A 20,903-nucleotide genomic window follows, 5' to 3' on the forward strand; every position below is an offset into this window, starting at 1 on the left:
TGGGCAGAAAAACAGGAAAAAAATTCATGGAAGCCCTGGCAGTATTTAAGAATGAGGTTTCCTGGGAAGAGCTTAACATCCAATACACACTGAGGCAACAAGACTAAAAATCCCAGACCCCACCTTCTTATGGGTCAGAGCCTGTGGCTCTGTTGGCTGCCTCTATCTGCACTGGTTCAGGGTTAGACAAGGCTGAGTCCTTGGGTCAAAACTCTTCTGTGTCTGGTTGGGAAAAGGAGGGAGTGATGAATGTTGTGATAAATTGATATTGGGCAAAAGATGTCCCTAGCAGACATTGCTACTGAACTTGAATCCCATGTTTCCAATAATTAAAAAAGTGTTTATGGCTAAAATGATGGACAGTTGAACAAAAATATAGGTGAGGTTCTAGAGAGTAGAATCATTAATATCTAGAGCATGTGAGGAAAACAAAACCATCAGTCAATCAACCCTGTGATTTGACCTTATCCCCAACCTTAACTGTGTGAGCCTCCTCTGCAGACCGGCTGTATTAGTCTATTCTCACGCTGCTAATAAAGACATACCTGAGAATGGGTAATTTATAAAGAGGTTTAATGGACTCAGAGTTCCACATGGCTGGGGAGGCCTCACGGTCATGGTTGGAAGGCAAAGGAGAAGCAGAATATGTCGTCCATGGTGGCAGGCAAGAGAGCTTGTGCAGGGGAACTCCCATTTATAAACCGTCAGATTTCATGAGACTTATTCAGAATCACAAGCTCATTACGGGGGAAACCGTCCCCATGATTCGGTTACCTCCCACTGGGTCCCTCTCACGACAGGCGGGAATGAAGGGAACTACAATTCAAGATGAGGTTTGGGTTGGGACACAGCCAAACCATATCACCGGCCAGGGATGCTGAGTTCACAAAATTGACTTGATAATAAAACACGTTGGTCATGGATTTGTACCCTGGAGTCAGAATAGGGTTCAGATTTTTGTCATTTACCTAGTATGTGGCCTTGGGAAAATTATTTAATTGTTAAAACCTCAGTTTCCTTACCTGATAGATGGAGAAAATAATAGCATTTACGTCATAAGGTTGTTATAGAGAGCAACTAAATAATATATGTAGCCCCTAATACAGTTCCTGCTCCAGAGTTAGTATCCAGTGAGAGCAAGCTAATTTTGTATCGGCTTCTCTGTAGTTAGTAATATATGCTGAGATCTTGGCAGGATCTTGGTCCTAGTTTTTAATTACACTGCCATCCATTCAATCTATGTATCGAGCACCTCCTCTGTGCTAAGTCTCATGCTAGGCTCTGTATCTAGAGATCAATAAGGTAGATTCAAAGATGAAGAAGCCATAGCTGCTCCACCCAAGGAGTTTGTAGGCTAGTGGGACCGAGAGATTCATAAGCCAACAGTCAAGCTTGGGCAGGGGGAGTGCTAAGTAGAGGGAAACAGAGCCAGGACAGGAGATGGTGGACTGGGAGCAGGGATCAAAGGTCTCCTTTGCTCTGCAGTAGGAGACAATGTGCTCGTCCCTTTGGCACAGCCAAGAGAATACTCAGCCTCACCAAGAGAGCCAACTCACTGTTAATATTCAGAGCATATGTCTCTAGAGCTCCCACGGTGTTGTAGGAGCAAGGTGCTAGGAAGGGTGCCAGTCTCCTGTGCTGTGCTATCCTGTATGAACATGTCTGTCCTCTCCCAGGTCCCTCCAAAAGATACTGCGACCATGGCCCTGATCCTCCTCACCACGACTGTCCCTCCAGTGCTGCCGGCTGCCCTGACCATAGGCAACGTGTATGCTCAGAAGAGACTGAAGAAAAAGAAAATCTTCTGTATCTCTCCACAGAGAATCAACATGTGTGGGCAAATAAACCTCGTGTGCTTTGACAAAGTAAGATCCAGACTTCCCAGGTTTAACGTTAATGATTTCAAGGCACGGTGGAGCTGTGAAGAACCTCAGAAGATGGCTAGTCCAGTGTTCCCATTTTACAGATGGGAACGTTGAGGCCAGAGAAGGTCACAGAGTGAGCTAGTGCAAGATCTCATTCTAGGAACCTGCTCTGCTGACTCTTAAAGTTAGCAGCTTAGCCATCACATTATGATTTTTTTTTCTTTGTGAAACTTAATAATTTGTGTGCCTGGTTTGTGGTTTTTTAAAACCATCTCTTACTATAGTCACTTCTTAGACTGACTGACTTTTTCAGGCAAAAAAATATGAGGAACATTTCTGTTTCCTGAAATGTTTTGTCCAGAGGATAAGTGAATGTTTCCTCTCTCCTCCTCTGCTTCTTTTGAGGAAAGGAAGGAAGGAAACAATGACCCTGTCCTGCCCCTTTGCTCCTCCAGGGCTTGTGACTCCAGGCTAGGTTGTCTCTGTGCTTAGGGACCTGGAAAGGTGGCAGAGGAGGACCATATGCCACATGGAGAAGACTGCGGTTACCACGCATGTCCTGATACCCCCCATGATGTGAGTCTCCTGTGGGGAACCTGGAGGACTTCAGCATTAGCTGCCTGCTGTTTGGATCCTGCCCTCAGCTTGGACAGGCAGTTGAACTGCTGTAAAGCAGTGGGCCTGTCTGGGGCCCTCTTGTCTTCAGTTCATGTGCATTGGAATAATTTATTAGGGTTTTTGCCATTTTTTGGCAGAGAGCCACTGCTGTGTACAGTGCTGGTAGAAAGTCCCATAATGAGTCATTCCTAGCCCTTGAGAAGCTTCTAGTCTAGCTGAGAAAGCAGGAAAATGGGAGTGTAGACAGCGATCATGCTGTGAGATGTGTGTTTAATAGAGGTCTGAGGAAAGCATGGGGCACAGTTACCTGCCACAGTTGGAGGCCACCTTTGAGCTGCAGCCTTGGTTGTTAGAATAATCCCCAGGCTCAGAGCTGAGCAGCTGACAAGCACAGGGGTACAAGGGGCCCACCGCATGTAGGGAGCCGAGGACTGTGGGGTATGGCTAGAATATGGGCTGGTAGGTAGAGAATGAAGCTGGGATGAGGGCAATTGTTAAGGGTCTCATACGCCACGCTAAGGAGTAGGTCCTTGTCTTGAAGTAGAATAGGAGCCTTTATTTTTTATGAAGACTGGTAACGTTTCTATAGGTGTTTTCTATCCCACCAGGGGCAACTGGTGAGATGGGATGGAAGGGAGATGAGAATGAAAAAAGAGGCCATCTGGGAACAACAGAAGAGATCATTGCTTGTCCCAGACAAAGAGGACAAGAATAGAGAGTAGAAGGCCAATGGGAGTGACTCCAATGAGTAGACTCGACCAGGCTTGGTCCCCAGGTGAAAGGGGTATATCTCTTAGGTTATGTCAGTTCTCTTTCTGTTTGTATTTTGTTTAGCAAAGAAAGTTCTCGATCACCACCAGTCAAGAACCAACAAGGTTTACTTGATTTTAGATTCAGGGCCAAATAACACTCCTTTGGAAGTTCTCTAATAGGGATTCCTGTTACTTCCTCATGAGCCTCACTGGTGTCTAGAATACAAGAGGGAGACTTATGAAATATGTTCATTACATATTCATCTGTTTCTAAAATTAATTTTTCCAGAGGCTGTTCATTTTATTTCCTGTATAAAACCTCTCCCTCCACATCCTCGTGTTCTCACCTGCCAGGCTGTCTGGGAGGCGGCTTTTAGGTGTCCTTGGTCAAACGCTGCAGGGCATGATCACATGTGACAGTGCAAAAAGCTCGATTGAAATTTGGCAAAATGAGAAATATAACCCAGAATTTGGTACTAAGTCTTTGTGTGATTTTTTTTTTTTTTTTTGAGAGGTAGTCTTGCTCTGTTGCCAGGCTGGAGTGCAGTGGCGCAATCTTGGCTCACTACAACCTCTGCCTCCTGGGTTCAAGTGATTCTTCTGCCTCAGTCTCCCGAGTAGCTGGAACTACAAGCGCCTGCCACGATGCCTGGCTAATTTTTGTATTTTTAGTAGAGATGGGGTTTCACCATGTTGGCCAGGATGGTCTCCATCTGTTGACCTCGTGATCCGCATGCCTTGGCCTCCCAAAGTGCTGGAATTACAGGCTTGAACCACTGCGTCCAGCCTGTCTCTGTGTGACTTTTTATTATTATTATTTTACTTTAAGTTCTAGGGTACATGTGCACAACGTGCAGGTTTGTTACATATGTATACATGTGCCATGTTGGTGTGCTGCACCCATTAACTCATCATTTACATTAGGTATATCTCCTAATGCTATCCCTCTGCCCTCCTGCCACCCCACGACAGGCCCCGGTATGTGATGTTCCCCTTCCCTTGTCCAAGTGATCTCACTGTTCAATTCCCACCTATGAGTGAAAACATGTGGTGTTTGGTTTTCTGTCCTTGTGATAGTTTGCTGAGAATGATGGTTTCCAGATTCATCTATGTCCCTACAAAGGACACGAACTCATCCTTTTTTATGACTGCATAGTATTCCATGGTGTATATGTGCCACATTTTTAATCCAGTCTATCACTGATGGACATTTGGGTTGGTTCCAAGTCTTTACTATTGTGAATAGTGCCGCAATAAACACACATGTGCATGTGTCTTTATAGCAGCATGGTTTATAATACTTCGGGTATATACCCAGTAATGGGATAGCTGGGTCGAATGGTATTTCTAGTTCTAGATTCTTGAGGAATCGCCACACTGTCTTCCACAATGGTTGAACTAGTTTACAGTCCCACCAACAGTGTAAAAGTGTTCCTATTTCTCCACGTCCTTTCCAGCACCTGTTGTTTTCTGACTTTTTAATGATCGCCATTCTAACTGGTATGAGATGGTATCTCATTATTGTTTTGATTTGCATTTCTCTGATGGCCAGTGATGATGAACATTTTTTCATGTGTCTGTTGGCTGTATAAATGTCTTCTTTTGAGAAGTGTCTGTTCATATCCTTTGCCCACTTTTTGATGGGGTTGTTTTTTTCTTCTTGTAAGTTTGTTTGAGTTCTTTGTAGATTCTGGATATTAGCCCTTTGTCAGATGAGTAGATTGCAAAAATTTTCTCCCATTCTGTAGGTTGCCTGTTCACTCTGATGGTAGTTTCTTTTGCTGTGCAGAAGCTCTTTAGTTTAATTAGATCCCATTTGTTAATTTTGGTTTTTGTTGCCATTGCTTTTGTTGTTTTAGACATGAAGTCCTTGCGCATGCCTATGTCCTGAATGGTATTGCCTAGGTTTTCTTCTAGGGTTTTTATGGTTTTAAGTCTAACATTTAAGTCTTCAATCCATTTTGAATTAATTTTTGTATAAGGTGTAAGGAAGGGATCTAGTTTCAGCTTTCTACATATGGCTAGCCAGTTTTCCCATAACCATTTATTAAATAGGAAATCCTTTCCCCATTTGTTATTTTTTGTCAGGTTTGTCAAAGATCAGATGGTTGTAGATGTGTGGTGTTATTTCTGAGGGCTCTGTTCTGTTCCATGGGTGTATATCTCTGTTTTGGTACCAGTACCATGCTGTTTTGGTTACTGTAGCCTTGTAGTATAGTTTGAAGTCAGGTAGCATGATGCCTCCACCTTTGTTCTTTTGGCTTAGGATTGTCTTGGCAATGAGGGCTGTTTTTTGGTTCCATATGAACTTTAAAGTAGTTTTTTTTCCAATTCTGTGAAGAAAGTCATTGGTAGCTTGATGGGGATGGCATTGAATCTATAAATTACCTTGGGCAGTATGGCCATTTTCACGATATTGATTCTTCCTATCCATGAGCATGGAATGTTCTTCCATTTGTTTGTGTCCTCTTTTATTTCACTGAGCAGTGGTTTGTAGCTCTCCTTGAAGAGGTCCTTTACATCCCTTGTAAGTTGGATTCCTAGGTATTTTATTCTCTTTGAAGCAATTGTGAATGGAAGTTCATTCCTGATTTGGCTCTCTGTTTGTCTGTTACTGGTGTATAAGAATGCTTGTGATTTTTGCACATTGATTTTGTATCCTGAGACTTTGCTGAAGTTGCTTATCAGCTTAAGGAGATTTTGGGCTGTGACGATGGGGTTTTCTAAATATACAATCATGTCATCTGCAAACAGAAACAATTTGACTTCCTCTTTTCCTAATTGAATACCCTTTATTTCTTTCTCCTGCCTGATTGCCCTGGCCAGAACTTCCAACACTATGTTGAATAGGAGTGGAGAGAGAGGGCATCCATGTCTTGTGCCAGGTTTCAAAGGGAATGCTTCCAGTTTTTGCTCATTCAGTATGATATTGGCTGTGGGTTTGTCATAAATAGCTCTTATTATTTTGAGATACATCCCATCAATACCAAATTTATTGAGAGATTTTAGCATGAAGGGCTGTTGAATTTTGCCAAAGGCCTTTTCTGCATCTATTGAGATAATCATGTGGTTTTTGTCATTGGTTCTGTTTATATGATGGATTACATTTATTGATTTGCATATGTTAACCAGCCTTGCATCCCAGGGATAAGCCCACTTGATCATGGTAGATAAGCTTTTTGATGTGCTGCTGGATTCGGTTTGCCAATATTTTATTGAGGATTTTTGCATTGATGTTCATCAGGGATATTAGTCTAAAATTCTCTTTTTTAATTGTGTCTCTGCCAGGCTTTGGTATCAGGATGATGCTGGCCTCATAAAATGAGTTAGGGAGGATTCCCTCTTTTTCTATTGATTGGAATAGTTTCAGAAGGAATGGTACCAGCTCTTCCTTGTACCTCTGATAGAATCTGGCTGTGAATCTGTCTGGTCCTAGACTCTTTTTGGTTGGTAGGCTATTAATTATTGCCTCAATTTCTGAGCCTGTTATTGGTCTCCTCAGGGATTTAGCTTCTTCCTGGTTTAGTCTTGGGAGGGTGTATGTGTCCAGGAATTTATCCATTTCTTCTAGATTTTCTAGTTTATTTGCATAGAGATATTTATAGTACTCTCTGATTGTAGTTTGCATTTCTTCAGGATCAGTGGTGATATCCCCTTTATCATTTTTTATTGTGTCTATTTGAGTCTTCTCTCTTTTCTTCTTTATTAGTCTTGCTAGCAGGCTATCAATTTTGTCAATCTTTTCAAAAAAACAGCTCCTGGGTTCATTGATTTTTTGAAGGGATTTTTGTGTCTATCTTTTTCAATTCTGCTCTGATCTTAGTTATTTCTTGCCTTCTGCTGGCTTTTGAATGTGTTTGCTCTTGCTTCTCTAGTTCTTTTAATTGTGATGTTAGGGTGCCAATTTTAGATCGTTCCTGCTTTCTCTTGTGGGCATTTAGTGCTATAAATTTCCCTCTACACACTGCTTTAAATGTGTCCCAGAGATTCTGGTATGTTGTGTCTTTGTCCTTATTGGTTTCAAAGAACATCTTTATTTCTGCCTTCATTTCTTTATGTACCCAGTAGTCATTCAGGAGCAGGTTGTTCAGTTTCTATGTAATTGAGCAGTTTGAGTAAGTTTCTTAATCCTAGGTTCTAGTTTAATTGCACCGTGGTCTGAGAGACAGTTTGTTATAATTTCTATTCTTTTATATTTGCCGAGGAGTGCTTTACTTCCATCTATGTGGTCAATTTTGGAATAAGTGTGATGTGGTGCTGAGAAGAATGTATATTCTGTTGATTTGTGGTGGAGAGTTCTGTAGATGGCTATTAGGTCCACTTAGTGCAGAGCTGAGTTCAATTCCTGGATATCCTTGTTAACTTTCTGTCTTGTTGATCTGTCTAATGTTGACAGTGGGGTGTTAACGTCTCCAATTATTACTGTGTGGGAGTCTAAGTCTCTTTGTAGGTCTCTAAGGACTTGCTTTATGAATCTGGGTGCTCCTGTATTTGGTGCATATATGTTTAGGATAGTTAGCTCTTCTTGTTGAATTGATCCCTTTACCATTATGTAATGGCCTTCTTTGTCTCCTTTGATCTTTGTTGGTTTAAAGTCTGTTTTATCAGAGACTAGGATTGCAACCCCTGCCTTTTTTTGTTTTCCATTTGCTTGGTGGATCTTCCTCCATCCCTTTATTTTGAGTGTATGCGTGTCTCTGCATGTGAGATGGGTCTCCTGAATACAGCAGACTGATGGGTCTTGACTCTTTATCCAATTTGCCAGTCTGTGTCTTTTCATTGGAGCATTTAGCCCATTTACATTTCAGGTTAATATTGTTATGTGTGAATTTGATCCTGTCATTATGATGTTAGCTGGTTATTTCGCTCGTTAGTTGATGCAGTTTCTTCCTAGCATCGATGGCCTTTACAATTTGGTATGTTTTTGCAGTGACTGGTACTGGTTGTTCCTTTCCATGTTTAGTGCTTCCTTCAGGAGCTCCTGTAGGGCAGGCCTGGTGGTGACAAAATCTCTCAGCATTTGCTTGTCTGTAAAGGATTTTATTTCTCCTTCACTTATTTAGCATAGTTTGACTGGACATGAAATTCTGGGTTGAAAATTCTTTTCTTTAAGAATGTTGAATGTTGGCCCCCACTCTCTTCTGGCTTGTAGAGTTTCTGCTGAGAGATCTGCTGTTAGTCTGATGGGCTTCCCTTTGTGGGTAACCCGACCTTTCTGTCTGGCTGCCCTTAACATTTTTTCCTTCATTTCAACTTTGGTGAATCTGACAATTATGTGTCTTGGAGTTGCTCTTCTTGAGGAGTATCTTTGTGGCATTCTCTTTATTTCCTGAATTTGAACACTGGCCTGTCTTGCTAGGTTGGGGAAGTTCTCCTGGATAATATCCTGCAGAGTGTTTTCCAGCTTGTTTCCATTCTCCCCATCACTTCCAGGTACACCAATCAGATGTAGATTTTGTTTTTTCACATAGTCCCATATTTCTTGGAGGCTTTGTTCATTTCTTTTTACTCTTTTTGCTATAAACTTCTCTTCTCACTTCATTTCATTCACTTGATCTTCAATCACTGATACCCTTTCTTCCAGTTGTTCGAATCAGCTACTGAAGCTTGTGCATTCGTCACATAGTTCTTGTGCCATGGTTTTCAGCTCCATCAGGTCATTTAAGGATTTCTCTACACTAATTATTCTAGTTAGCCATTCATCTAATCTTTTTTCAAGGTTTTTAGCTTCTTTGTGATGAGTTCGAACTTCCTCCTTTAGCTTGGAGAAGTTTGATCATCTGAAACCTTCTTCTTTCAACTCCTCAAAGTCATTCTCCGTCCAACTTTGTTCCGTTGCTGGCAAGGAGCTGCATTTGTTTGGAGGGGGAGATGTGCTCTGATTTTTTGAATTTCCAGCTTTTCTGCACTGCTTTTTCCCCATCTTTGTGGTTTTATCTACCTTTGGTCTCTGATGATGGTGAGGTACAGACAGGGTTTTGGTGTGGGTGTCCTTTCTGTTTGTTGGTTTTCTTTCTAACAGGTCCCTCAGCTGCAGGTCTGTTGGAGTTTGCTGGAGGTCCACTCGAGACCCTGTTTGCCTGGGTATCAGCAGCAGAGGCTGCAGAGCAGCGAATATTGCTGAACAGCAAATTTTCCTGCCTGATCGTTCCTCTGGAAGCTTCGTCTCAGAGGGGTACCTGGCCGTGTGGGGTGTCAGTCTGCCCCTGCTGGGGGTTGCCTCCCAGTTTGGCTACTTGGGGGTCAGGGACCCACTTGAGCAGACAGTCTGTCCCTCCTCAGATCTCAAACTCCATGCTGGGAGAACCACTGCTCTCTTCAAAGCTGTCAGACAGGGACATTTAAGTCTGCAGAGGTTTCTGCTGCTTTTTGTTTAGCTATGCCCTGCCCCCAGAGGTGGAGTCTACAGAGGCAGGCAGGCTTCCTTGAGCTAAGGTGGGCTCCACCAAGTTCGAGCTTCCCAGCCGATTTGTTTACCTACTCAAGCCTTAGCAATGGCGGGTGCCCCTTCCCCAGCCTCGCTGCAACCTTGCAGTTTGATCTCAGACTGCTGTGCTAGTAATGAGTGAGGCTCCATGGGTGTGGGACCCTCCAAGACAGGCATGGGATACAATCTCCTGGTGTGCTGTTTGCTAAGACTGTTGGAAAAGCGCAGTGTTAGGGTGTGATTTACCAGATTTTCCAGGTGCCGTCTGTCACACCTTCCTTTGGCTTGTAACCGGAATTCCCTGACCCCTTGTGCTTCCCGGGTGAGGCAATGCCTCGCCCTGCTTCGGCTCACACTCAGTGGGCTGCACCCACTGTCCTGCACCCACTGTTCAACAAGCCCCAGTGAGATGAACGCAGTACCTCGGTTAAAAATGCAGAAATCACCCATCTTCGGCGGTGCTCATGCTGGGAGCTGTAGGCTGGAGCTGTTCCTATTCCCTCTGTGTGACTTTTTAAGAAAAGAAGATTCAACCACAATCATCTCTGAGTTTCTTTCCAGCTTTCACATTATAAAATTCTATCACCGTCATGTTGGGATAAAGCACTCTGCCATTAAGTGAATTTTCATCTAGTGTTATTTTCAGTTTTGGAGATATCTGTCACTGAGTTTCTGAGTCCATTCATTCCCATATATGTTTCTATTTTCTATTGGTTTGTTACAACTTCTGTAAGACAAGTACTTTCTTTTTATTCAATTCAGCCCAAGCCTGGGCTTGTATTTATGCTAAAAGGTTTTCTCTTTCTATCTGATTCCCCTTAGAACCTCAACTATAATTTCGTTTTCTCTCTATTTATGGTTAGTTTTATTGTTTAGTGGTCATTTTCATAGAGAAATAACATAGTCTAATATCTGTTTTGCTGCAGGATCATCTCTGCTTTCATGTTCAAAATATTGATGTTTAAAAACATCATCAGGAAAACATATCGGTTTGAATTAAGTTGCAAACTCTTTTTGAAATGCAACAACTTGTGTGGATTTGGAAATCAAACATGGTGGGGTCCTTTACAAAATGCAGGAGAGAAATGAAACAAATAGCTCGTTTTCAGAAAGTTGTTGTTTAAGAAATAATTCACTCGTGTGTTAGCGCCTTCTTTGTGAAGTTCAAATAAATGAATGAATCAAAGTTTTCTTAATTATTTAATCTTGAAACCCAGAAAGAGCTTCATCTTTCCACATACCCTGTATGATTCACTTAACATTTTCTAGTTTGGTGGAAGACTCCAGAAGGGCTGGATTCTGGTTCTGCCTCTCCAACCTACAGGCCGCTATGACCTTAGTCTCATTTCGCCTCTAACCTGCCTCCACTCTGTTAACTCAGTTGTGAAAATGCAAATCATTGTAAACACTTTGCTATAAAGCATTATGCTAATGGATGTGCTGTAATGATGGAGGTTGCTATTGTATAGAAAGCTAGAAAATTCAGTGCCTTCTGTAGAGATAGCCTTAAAAAGTAGTGTCAGAGACTTGGGTGTTAGTGTTGAAACAGGGTATTCTACCATGCTAGGTAAAGCTCCGGTAGGTCCTGGCAGTGTTGAAGCAGCTGTAGCCAACTCCACTTACTCAATGTGTTAAGCAGGCCTAAAACTGTTCACCTATTGCAATAAGACACCAGAGTCTGTAAATAATAAATGCCTGTGAAGCAATGAGGAAATTAGAAGTGCTGTGATAGTACTCAGTTCCATTTTCCTTTCTCTGTTACATTATCTAACAAATACTGTCCCATAGTATGGCGAATCAAATCTCTGAGCTATTTTTCCCTTGATCTAACAATAAAACCCACTTATGGGCATTAATTGATATTTATTATTAGCACTTACTTTCTCTCTATAGTCTCAAAGCCCTTTATCAACATTTCATTATCAATCTGGACAGTCACTGTGTCACCCATATTTTTAGAAAATTACTGTGAACCAGATGGCAAACTGTGAATCGAACAGTCTTGAAAATGAAGAAAAAAAATGTTCTGAGCTCTGCCTTGGCAAGACAGCAGGTGACAACTAAAAGTCAGACTTGGGCTGGTTCTTGTACTGAACCTCTCCTGATAATAACAGCAACAGTCATAGCAATAAACAAACCAAACCAAAACAAAACACTTTCATTTTTTCCTTATAATGAGAAACTGAAATCACCTAATTATCGGCATGGTCTTTTGCGGATCATGTATCACCTGCTTAATTTATCTTATGGCTACTCTTCTCTGATTTAAAATTGGGTACTTACAAATAAGGTATTTAGACTATTGGATCTACTATAATATCTTAGAAGCTTGGGATTTGTTTAAATTACAATATAATTAAAAGGTTTAAATCTTATGCTAACATTGATTTTTATTTTTATTCAGACTGGCACTCTCACTGAAGATGGGCTGGACCTCTGGCAGACTGTCCCTACTGCTGACAACTGGTAGGCCTCTTATATGAAAATGGAAGGTGTGTTTGGTGGAGTTACCTGGATGATACTCAAATCCATCTTTTGGGTGTTGAGGGATGAATGTCACATAAAATATATATAATAATTGGCTGGAACAAGTTCCTAATTATTCTAACTTGCTTAAATGAATTCTAATTTCAGAATCAGAAAGGAAAAGTAGGTCTTCGAAATCTCCATGAAAAATGGAGTAGGATGAGGTGGATAATTAAGGAACTAAATGAATAAAACAGAGAAACAAGAGTGAAATGAAGACCATGCTTAGTTAAAAACTACAGAACTTCCTGGGTGGCTAGTGCAGGCAGGTGGTGGTGAGAAATCTGGAAAAGCAGTTCACAGTATAGTGGGATAAAAAGGTGCAAATACACCCACCTTTGATGTACAACACAGGCCATGAAAATTGTTACTATTAAGGCAGAGATGTCAGAATGGAGAAGAAATAGAGATTGTTTGATATAACATGAAGTCCTGACTTTTATGTAATTACATGGTGGGTAAAGACAAATTAATTTTGAAATTTAGTGAATCAAAGAAAGCCACCTGAAGGAGATGGCACTCCAGATAAGTTTTGAGGGACGTGAGAATTTTACAGCTGCGGGCTAAAAGCTGGCACTAGGGAGAAGAGAGGACAATCACATAAATGTCTACTCCAGAAAGAGCTACAGAAGGGAAGGAGGGCCCCCAGAGGGTGAATCTCCTCATGGTATCTCGTGGCTTCTAGCTCCTTCCCTATGGGCTAAGACCTGCCTTCTCAAATTGCGTGGTGATGGCCTCTGCTCTTAAGCTCTGAGTACCCCATTTTGGCTCCAACAGCGGCTGAGTCTGCTGTCAGTGACAGAAGATACTTTGCAGGGGACTCCCAGGATGATGAAGGGGCCAGGTACAGCATGGCACAAGGTAACAGCAGACAAGCAGTGTGATGTTGCAGAAGATGCCCTGGACTGGGTGACAAGGAACACCTGAGCTTTGACCCTACTCCTGTGTCTCTGCTCCTGGTGCTCAGATGTCCCGGCCAGCCCTTCATCCAGACAGGCAAGGACTCTATTGGCCAGAGCAGTGAAAGGGAAAAAAAAGATGTCCACAGTTTCCACCCCTCTATCTTCCTCCCTTGTCCCTGGTACTCTGAAGGTTTTCGGAGACTAGAAACAACTAGACACACTCACTATTCAGCTGTAGGGTGGGAGGAGAGGGAGGTGCAAGATGCCAGTTTGTATCATCAAAGAGAAAAACGGGCTTTAGAGGTGGGCTGTCCAGGGCGCTTCAGGAAGTAGGGGCAAACTCTAAAGGGCTGAGCAGTGAGAAACGCTTCCGTGTCCATGCAGCCTTCTTTCCTAGCCCTGATTTGCTGCTCCCTGAATAGCCCTAGAGACTTCTTGCCTAGGGTGTGCGGCTTTTTGCGGACAGCTCTGCCGAGTTGGCAGGTGTGACTCCGAGCTGCCTGTTGATGGGCCTTCCCACAATGCTGCCATTACGTGAGCTGGCTTCCAGTAACATGACAGAAGTCCCTGTAATTCTATCCAAAGCCTCCGAAGCTATGTTCTTGATTGGCCAGTGGCAAACTCTGTTGAGAACACAATCCATATCCAACTCAAATGTTTTTATAAAGATAACTCTGCAGGCAAAACACCCTGTTTAAAAAATACACCAAGTGGCCAGGGGCTTAAGGATAGAGAAGTTGCCGGACAAGCATAGCAGTAGCAAGAAGTTTAATCTGGATCTAGAGTACAGGGCATAAAGGACATTAGTAGGACTGGACACTGTAAGGTAAGGTAGATCCAAAGTGGATAGGACTTTGAATATCAGGCTAAGGGGCTTGGACTTTATCATTTGGAGCACGAGGAGCCATGGGAAGGTTCTGAGCATTAACATTAGGTGTTTGCAAGTATACGTATGTAACAAACCTGCACATTGTGGACATGTACCCTAGAACTGAAAGTATAATTAAAAAAAAAGAAAATGTGGTACATATATACCATGGAATACTATGAAGCCAAAGAAAGAAATGAGATCATGTCCTTTGCAGGGACAGGGATGAAGCTAGAAGCCATCATCCTCAGCAAACTAAAATATGAACAGGAAACCAAACACCGCTTGTTCTGACTCGTAAATGGGAGCTTAGCAATGAGAATGCATGGACACAGGGAGGGGAACATCTTACGCCAGAGCCTGTCGGGGGATGAGGGGAGGGAGAGCACCAGGACAAATGGCTGATGCATGCTGGGCTTAATACCTAGATGACGGATTGATAGGTGCAGCAAACCACCATGGCACACGTTCACCTATGTAAAAAACCTGCATTTTCTGCACATTGATCCCAGAACTTAAAAAAAAAAAAAAATTAGGTGTTTGGAGCTCCACTTTAGTAAGATTTAAGGGACAGAGTGTGCAAAATAATTTTATCAAAGACTCTACCTTCTCTACCTTCTCTACCAGCTTCCAGGAAGCCCACAGCTTTGCCTCGGGCCAGGCTGTGCCATGGGGCCCACTGTGTGCGGCCATGGCCAGCTGCCACTCTCTGATCCTTCTCAGTGGAACCATCCAGGGAGACCCTCTGGACCTCAAAATGTTTGAGGGCACTGCCTGGGTAAGGTGATAGTTTAATGGAAAGATGAGGACCTGAGGAAATCTTTACTGGGCGTGCTGAAGCTTTTCTAAGTTCTGTTAAAACACGGAGAAGATTCATAATAACATATGTATGAATGGGCAACGCGACCAGAACTTCCCAACCTGTGGCCCAAAGAACTCTGTTAATGGGTGCTGTGTGAGATAGGCATCCATTCTTGAACAAGCTTGGAAACTGTTGTTTAAACAAAGTGAAACTCATTTCTTGACTGCATTTCTTTAATACACTGTGGTGCTTTGTGAATATTCAAGAGGGAATATGAGATGCAGCATTTACCAAATCTATCTGACCTCAAAAACCTTATTGACACCCATAACCCAGCCTGTTCTCCAAAACATCAGTGTTTTCCAAACACTATCAGAGAAACAGTGGTCTAAAGCAGTACTTTCCAGTAGAGCAGCCACGAGGCATATGTGGCTGCTGAGCCCTTGAAATGTGGCTCTGCAACTGAGAAACTGAAATTTTAATCTGATTCCATTTTAAATAGTTTAAATAGCCACAAGTGGCTGGCAGTGACTGTATATTGTAAAGCATAAGTCTAGACACCAAACTGGAGGGCTGCATCCAACTGGTTCAATCTCCTGAGCTGAGTGTGAATGAAAACGGAAGGATATAAACCCATACTGGAGGCTGCCACAGTGGGAACCCCTCGCATTTCACCACTCTCCAGCTGGGTGATCACAAAGCCAGAGCCAGGACTGAGTCTGTGACCTCATCTGTACATTTGGGGAAATAATGCCTCATTCACAGACTTGTGAGCACTGAGACTATGAATCTAAAGGGGCTTTGAGCCGGTGAAGAGCCAATCAAGTAGAGGGTGTTCACTAATTAACCAGTTAGTTAATTACATCCTGCTGCCTCTAAAGAACATCCTAAAGCTATGTACAATGATGTATAAAATACAGTACAGCAGTTAAATATAGCTGCAAAAGAATGGAAACAAATGATTGCAGGGAAACGAAGCACACCGACCAAAGAAGCTAATACAAAGATGTATAATAGGGAAATTTTAGCTTTCTAGAGGGCAAATCAATGAAAGAGGAAACCTGGTAAAAAGGGTAACTTCTGATATCAGTAAGTTAAAATAGAGCATTTGCTGTGGACAAAAATTTGACACAGTGACCAATTCTCCGGATCTCAATGGAGAGGAATCAGTGTATTTACTCTAAGCAATGTCCTCACCAGAATCATTGGGATTGACATGATGAGTTGTGCAGGGTCATTTTATATCTGGCTTTGGTGCTGGCCCTAACTACATCCCCCTCTCCATTATAGGAGAGCTGGTCTATCTTTACAAATAACATACTTGTTTGGGAATATAAATCTTTAATATTATCTCTGTAAGAATCATCTGTAAGAATAGTTGTATCCATCCCAAACAAAGCATAAAAATGCACGATTATTCACTGAGTTTAGAGCTGGGTCAGAAGCTGTCCTGGGTATCTTTTGGTAACTAGGAACCTTCCACTCCACATACAGAGGAGGGCAACTGTCCTTTCAGACTGTCGGATTACTTTTCAGAAGAAATTCAGGTCTGGAGAAATAAAATGGTGTCCCCAAGGTTAAAGAGCTAAGTGGCAGAGTGGAAACCAAATACTATCTCCTGTTTTCTGACCTCTACTATTTATATATTGGCTTCTCAGAGCTATTAACTTCTGTTGTAACATCCAAAGAATACAAGTCATTTTCAAACAGGCTTTCTAATCTGCTAGCAGCTGACATGCCAACTCCCTAGTTAACTCAATTAGGCTAATAGCATAGGTATAGTATGAAGAACTAGTCCCATGTTTATCTCAGGACCCAATCCTAACTCATCTGAGAGCTATGGTGCTCAGCAATGTTGGAGACTACATCTCCACACAGTCCTTCCTCCAGTTACTAGATATAATCATTTAGAAAGATCCATGGATCTGTAGCTAGCACTTCTTTCATCAATTACTTCTTAAAATGAATTCACAATATTTTTGGCCTTTGACATTCTATAATAAGTCCCCTAATATAAATCGACACAACAGAAATTTAACAATGACAATATTAAGATAATTGGGCTGGAAGAGAAAATATGTAAAAAGGGCTTTGAAAAGATTAAAGTATTGTGCAAATAAGAGATATTTATGTCTTACTATTTTTCTTCAAAGAATCTTATGAATGTTTTCATTTTATAACAGAAAATGGAAGATTGCAATGTAGACTCCTGCAAATTTGGGATGTCAGTTTCAAACATCATAAAACCAGGACCAAAAGCCAGTCAGGTATGATTTCCTTCTTTGTATCACATAGCTCTTTCCCCGTAAAACTGGTAAAACATTTCTGACTTTCATATATTTTTATGGTCCTATTATTTTGCCTTATCCTAACAGTTTCCATGGTTGGTTTGCTGTCTCTTTCATTTCTGAATTTATCTATTAATTTATTCAACAAACACTACCTGTGTAGACTAGAGCACTGTGCTAGGTGCTAGCAGATAAAGAGGCTTCGAAACAAGACACACTTGGTTCTGGGTTGGAGGAACGGGTAGACTGGTAGAAAAATCAATATTGGTGCAAAGAAGTGCAACACAACATGACAACTGCTATAATCAAGGCTGAAGAAAGAGTTTCAAGAGTCCTGACATGGGAGTGCATACTGTTTCTGGGAGATAAAAGCACCAGAGAAGATGACCTGTGAGCTTGGCTTGGAAGGTGATTAGGATTTCTCCAGGGGAAGGTCCTTGCAGTATAGACAACTTGTTGAGGGAGTCGCTTTAAGGCAGCCAGAAAAAGAGAAAAAAAAATCAATATTGTGACAAATATACTACATCAAGATGTCTCTGGGCTCATTGCACAGTAAAGCCTTTTTGTTGGTGTGCGTTTGGAAATATCACGAAATATTGGATTTGGAATACTGCATTTGGAAATAGCAGCTTGTTAAGCTCCCTGTTGTTGATGGGCTTGCAGAGTCCGGTGGAAGCCATCGCCACCTTGCGCCAGTTTCCATTTTCCTCGAGCCTGCAGAGGATGTCGGTGATCGCTCAGCTAGCTGGGGAGAATCACTTCCATGTCTACATGAAGGGTGCCCCAGAAATGGTGGCCAGGTTCTGCAGATCTGGAACAGGTACTGATAATTTTCTCTTTCAAGAAGTAAAATACTTTTCTTTCTTTTTTTGAGACAGACTCTTGCTCTGTCCCCAAGGCTGGAGGGCAGTGGCACCATCTCGGCTCACTGCAGCCTCCACCTCCCAAGGTCAAGTGATTCTCCTGCCTCAGCCTCCCAAGTAGCTGGGATTACAGGAGCATGCCACAACACCCAGCTAATTTTAGTATTTTTAGTAGAGACAGGGTTTCACCATGTAGGCCACGCTGGTCTTGAACTCCTGGCCTCAAGGGATCTGCCTGCCTCAGCTTCCCAAAGTGCTGGGATTGTAGGTGTGAGCCACTGTGACCAGCCGAGACCAAATACATAAAGCCAACAAACACAGAAAGCTTCACCATCAGTGAACGTGGAGCTGCCTGTTTCCCGGGTGGGTACAAAGCAGGCCCAGTAGATCCTAAGAAGCAGGGGCAATCATTTCAAGGCTGGGAGGTAGCGACTAAATATCTGGCTGTGGGTGCAGTAAGAAAAGTACAACCACAGTGGGGCATCTGGGAAGGAGATGAGATGTGAAGCTTGCATCCAGAGCCAGAACAGGGAGCTACTGAGGGTCAGAGAACTAGGGGAGGTGTGAATGAGGGAAGCGAAGGGAGAGGTCTGTACGCTAGGTAAGTTCTGCAGACATGGCTGCTCTGTCACCTCCAGGGAGAATCAGATAGATCGATGGGAGGAGAATATAGAAAAGATAAATATCTTAGAAATAAAAGTGATTAGAGTAAATTCAATGGTGTTAGAGCAAGATAATTTATCATTTTCACAGCAATTTCATCTTTCTGGGCCAGATTTTGAGCTGATTTGTATTGCTTTTTAGTCTTATAAACATATGCACTCTTTAAGCAGCAGCCAGATTTATGAATGTTGTTGCATTCAAATGAGTTCATTTGGATAAAACTGATCTTTTGTCTTCTGATTTTCATGTAGACACTCCTTATGATTGCTGATGGCCATCAACTTGTGCAGAGAATTCTAGATTTGGCAAATGATTCCTTTAACTTCTCTATTGGGAGTCTTTTTATAAACCTTAGAAGTAGCCCCTTTTTGGGCCGGGTGCAGTGGCTCACACTTGTAATCCCAGCACTTTGGGAGGCCAAGGCGGGTGAATCATGAGGTCAGGAGATGGAGACCACAGTGAAACCCCATCTCTACTAAAAACACAAAAAATTAGCTGGGCATGGTGGCGGCGCCTGTAGTCCCAGCTACTCGGGAGGCTGAGGCAGGAGAATGGCGTGAACCTGGGAGGCAGAGCTTGCAGTGAGCAGAGATCGCGCCACTGCCCTCCCTCCAGCCTGGGTGACAGAGCGAGACTCCGTCTCAAAAAAAAAAAAAAGTAGCCCCTTTTCTTCTGACTTTGATCTTCAGCATTGGTCTCATTAACGCTCTCCTTCACTGATGACAACATATACTGTGTGTGTTTTGTTTCAGCTACATGGGTACAACTGAGCATCTTCTTGGCATTTAAACTGGTGTCTATTGCCCCTGCTCTCTCATAAGGATTTGGACCTGTCACTTGGCACTCGTTTTCCTGGCAGCTCTTCCTGTTCTTCCTGTTTTCCCAACTTGCAATCTTTGACTTATGCTAATACTATCTTCAGTGATTTCCACCACCACCCTACCCCATTTTTAGAAATAGAGAGCTAAGAACTTTCTGAAATTAGATTCCCACCTCCAGGAATATTTTAGAATTACAGAAAGTCTGAAATGAACGGAGACAGAGAGATCTGGAAACTTCTCATTTTATGGATGAGAAACTAAGGTGCAGAAGAGAGACTTAGCGTGACTAAGGTCCACATGGAAGTGGAATGGGGAGAATAGAACTTAGTTGATTTGCCACCTAAGCTACTATACCTCCCTTTGTTCTGTGGTTCCCTCTAATACCCTTATAGGTACATTATAAATCATAAAGATTTTATAAACATAGTTGTGATTGCCATGCTAAAACACACGAATGTTGGCATTGTGTCATCTTTCACCTAAAGCAGGAATTGTCAAACTTTTCTGTAAAGAGCAAGGTAGTTCTGACTTTAGGCTTTGCCAACCACATGGCTTCCATTTCAGGTACTCAACACTGTCACTGAAGCCTCAAAGCAGCCATAGACAATGAACAATCAAATGGGCATGGCCGTGTTTCAGTAAAACTTCATTTATAAAAACAAGCTATTTAGCCTGTGCATCCTAGTTTGTTTGTTTGTTTGTTTTTTTACCCCTGATCTAGAAGATCAGCTGTTTCTCTCATTTTATCCAAGTACCCATAGTCCTGAGGTCTGTTCTTACTGGACCCAGTGGGTGCATTTGACACCCAGTTTGTCTGAGTCAGCTTGTGCTATTATAACCAAAGACCATAGACCGGGTGCTTGAACAACAAAAATGTATTCTTCACAGTTCTTGGGACTGGAAAGGCCAGGATGGAGGTGTTGCCCAGTGTGGTTCCTGGAGAGGGCTTTCTTTCTGGTTTGCAGATGGCTGGCTGCCTTCTTGCTGTATCCTCACGTGGTGGAGAGAGATGTGTTTTCTTAGGGCATCAATCTCATTCACGAGGGCTCCACCCTCATGACCTAACTATCTCCCAAAGTCCCCACCTCCAAATACTATTGCATTAGAGATTAGGCTTCAACATATGAATTTTGGAGGGATACATAACACAGGAAATGGCCAGCACATCTTTGGCATTTATTTCCATCAGAATAATACGAACACACTGATGAAGTGGTTTGTGGCCAATAGCTGAAGTTTTCTATTAAAGCACTTTTATGGAATGAAAGATAAGACAAGGTACAATGGCTGTGTCCTCTGTGTCCTGGAGTCTTGCTTAGACCAGCCTTCAACATGACCTTGCACTCACCTGTTTCTTCTACCCTGGCAGTGCCTAAGGATTTCCCACAGGAACTGAGGAAGTACACGGTGCAAGGATTCCGTGTCATTGCTCTTGCCCACAAAACCATAAAGACGGGGAATCTTTCAGACGTGGAGCACTTAGCCAGGTAAGCAACTCAGAAAAGGAC

The 20,903-nt window shown here is 42.4% G+C and overlaps 1 protein-coding gene across 1 annotated transcript in view; it reads left to right on the forward strand.

Moving 5' to 3' along the window:
* ATP13A5 (ATPase 13A5) overlaps positions 1–20,903 on the forward strand; it is a 95,137-nt gene that overhangs the window by 29,778 nt on the left and 44,456 nt on the right. Inside the window, exons 11-17 of the mRNA XM_030932141.1 lie at positions 1,677–1,865; positions 2,358–2,441; positions 12,067–12,128; positions 14,586–14,736; positions 16,944–17,027; positions 17,712–17,868; positions 20,765–20,882. Of these exons, the coding sequence (XP_030788001.1) occupies positions 1,677–1,865; positions 2,358–2,441; positions 12,067–12,128; positions 14,586–14,736; positions 16,944–17,027; positions 17,712–17,868; positions 20,765–20,882 (845 nt within the window). The remainder of the gene's footprint in view (positions 1–1,676; positions 1,866–2,357; positions 2,442–12,066; positions 12,129–14,585; positions 14,737–16,943; positions 17,028–17,711; positions 17,869–20,764; positions 20,883–20,903) is intronic.

This window comes from Rhinopithecus roxellana, chromosome 1, assembly GCF_007565055.1.
Source record: "Rhinopithecus roxellana isolate Shanxi Qingling chromosome 1, ASM756505v1, whole genome shotgun sequence".
NCBI classification, from domain to species: domain Eukaryota; kingdom Metazoa; phylum Chordata; class Mammalia; order Primates; family Cercopithecidae; genus Rhinopithecus; species Rhinopithecus roxellana.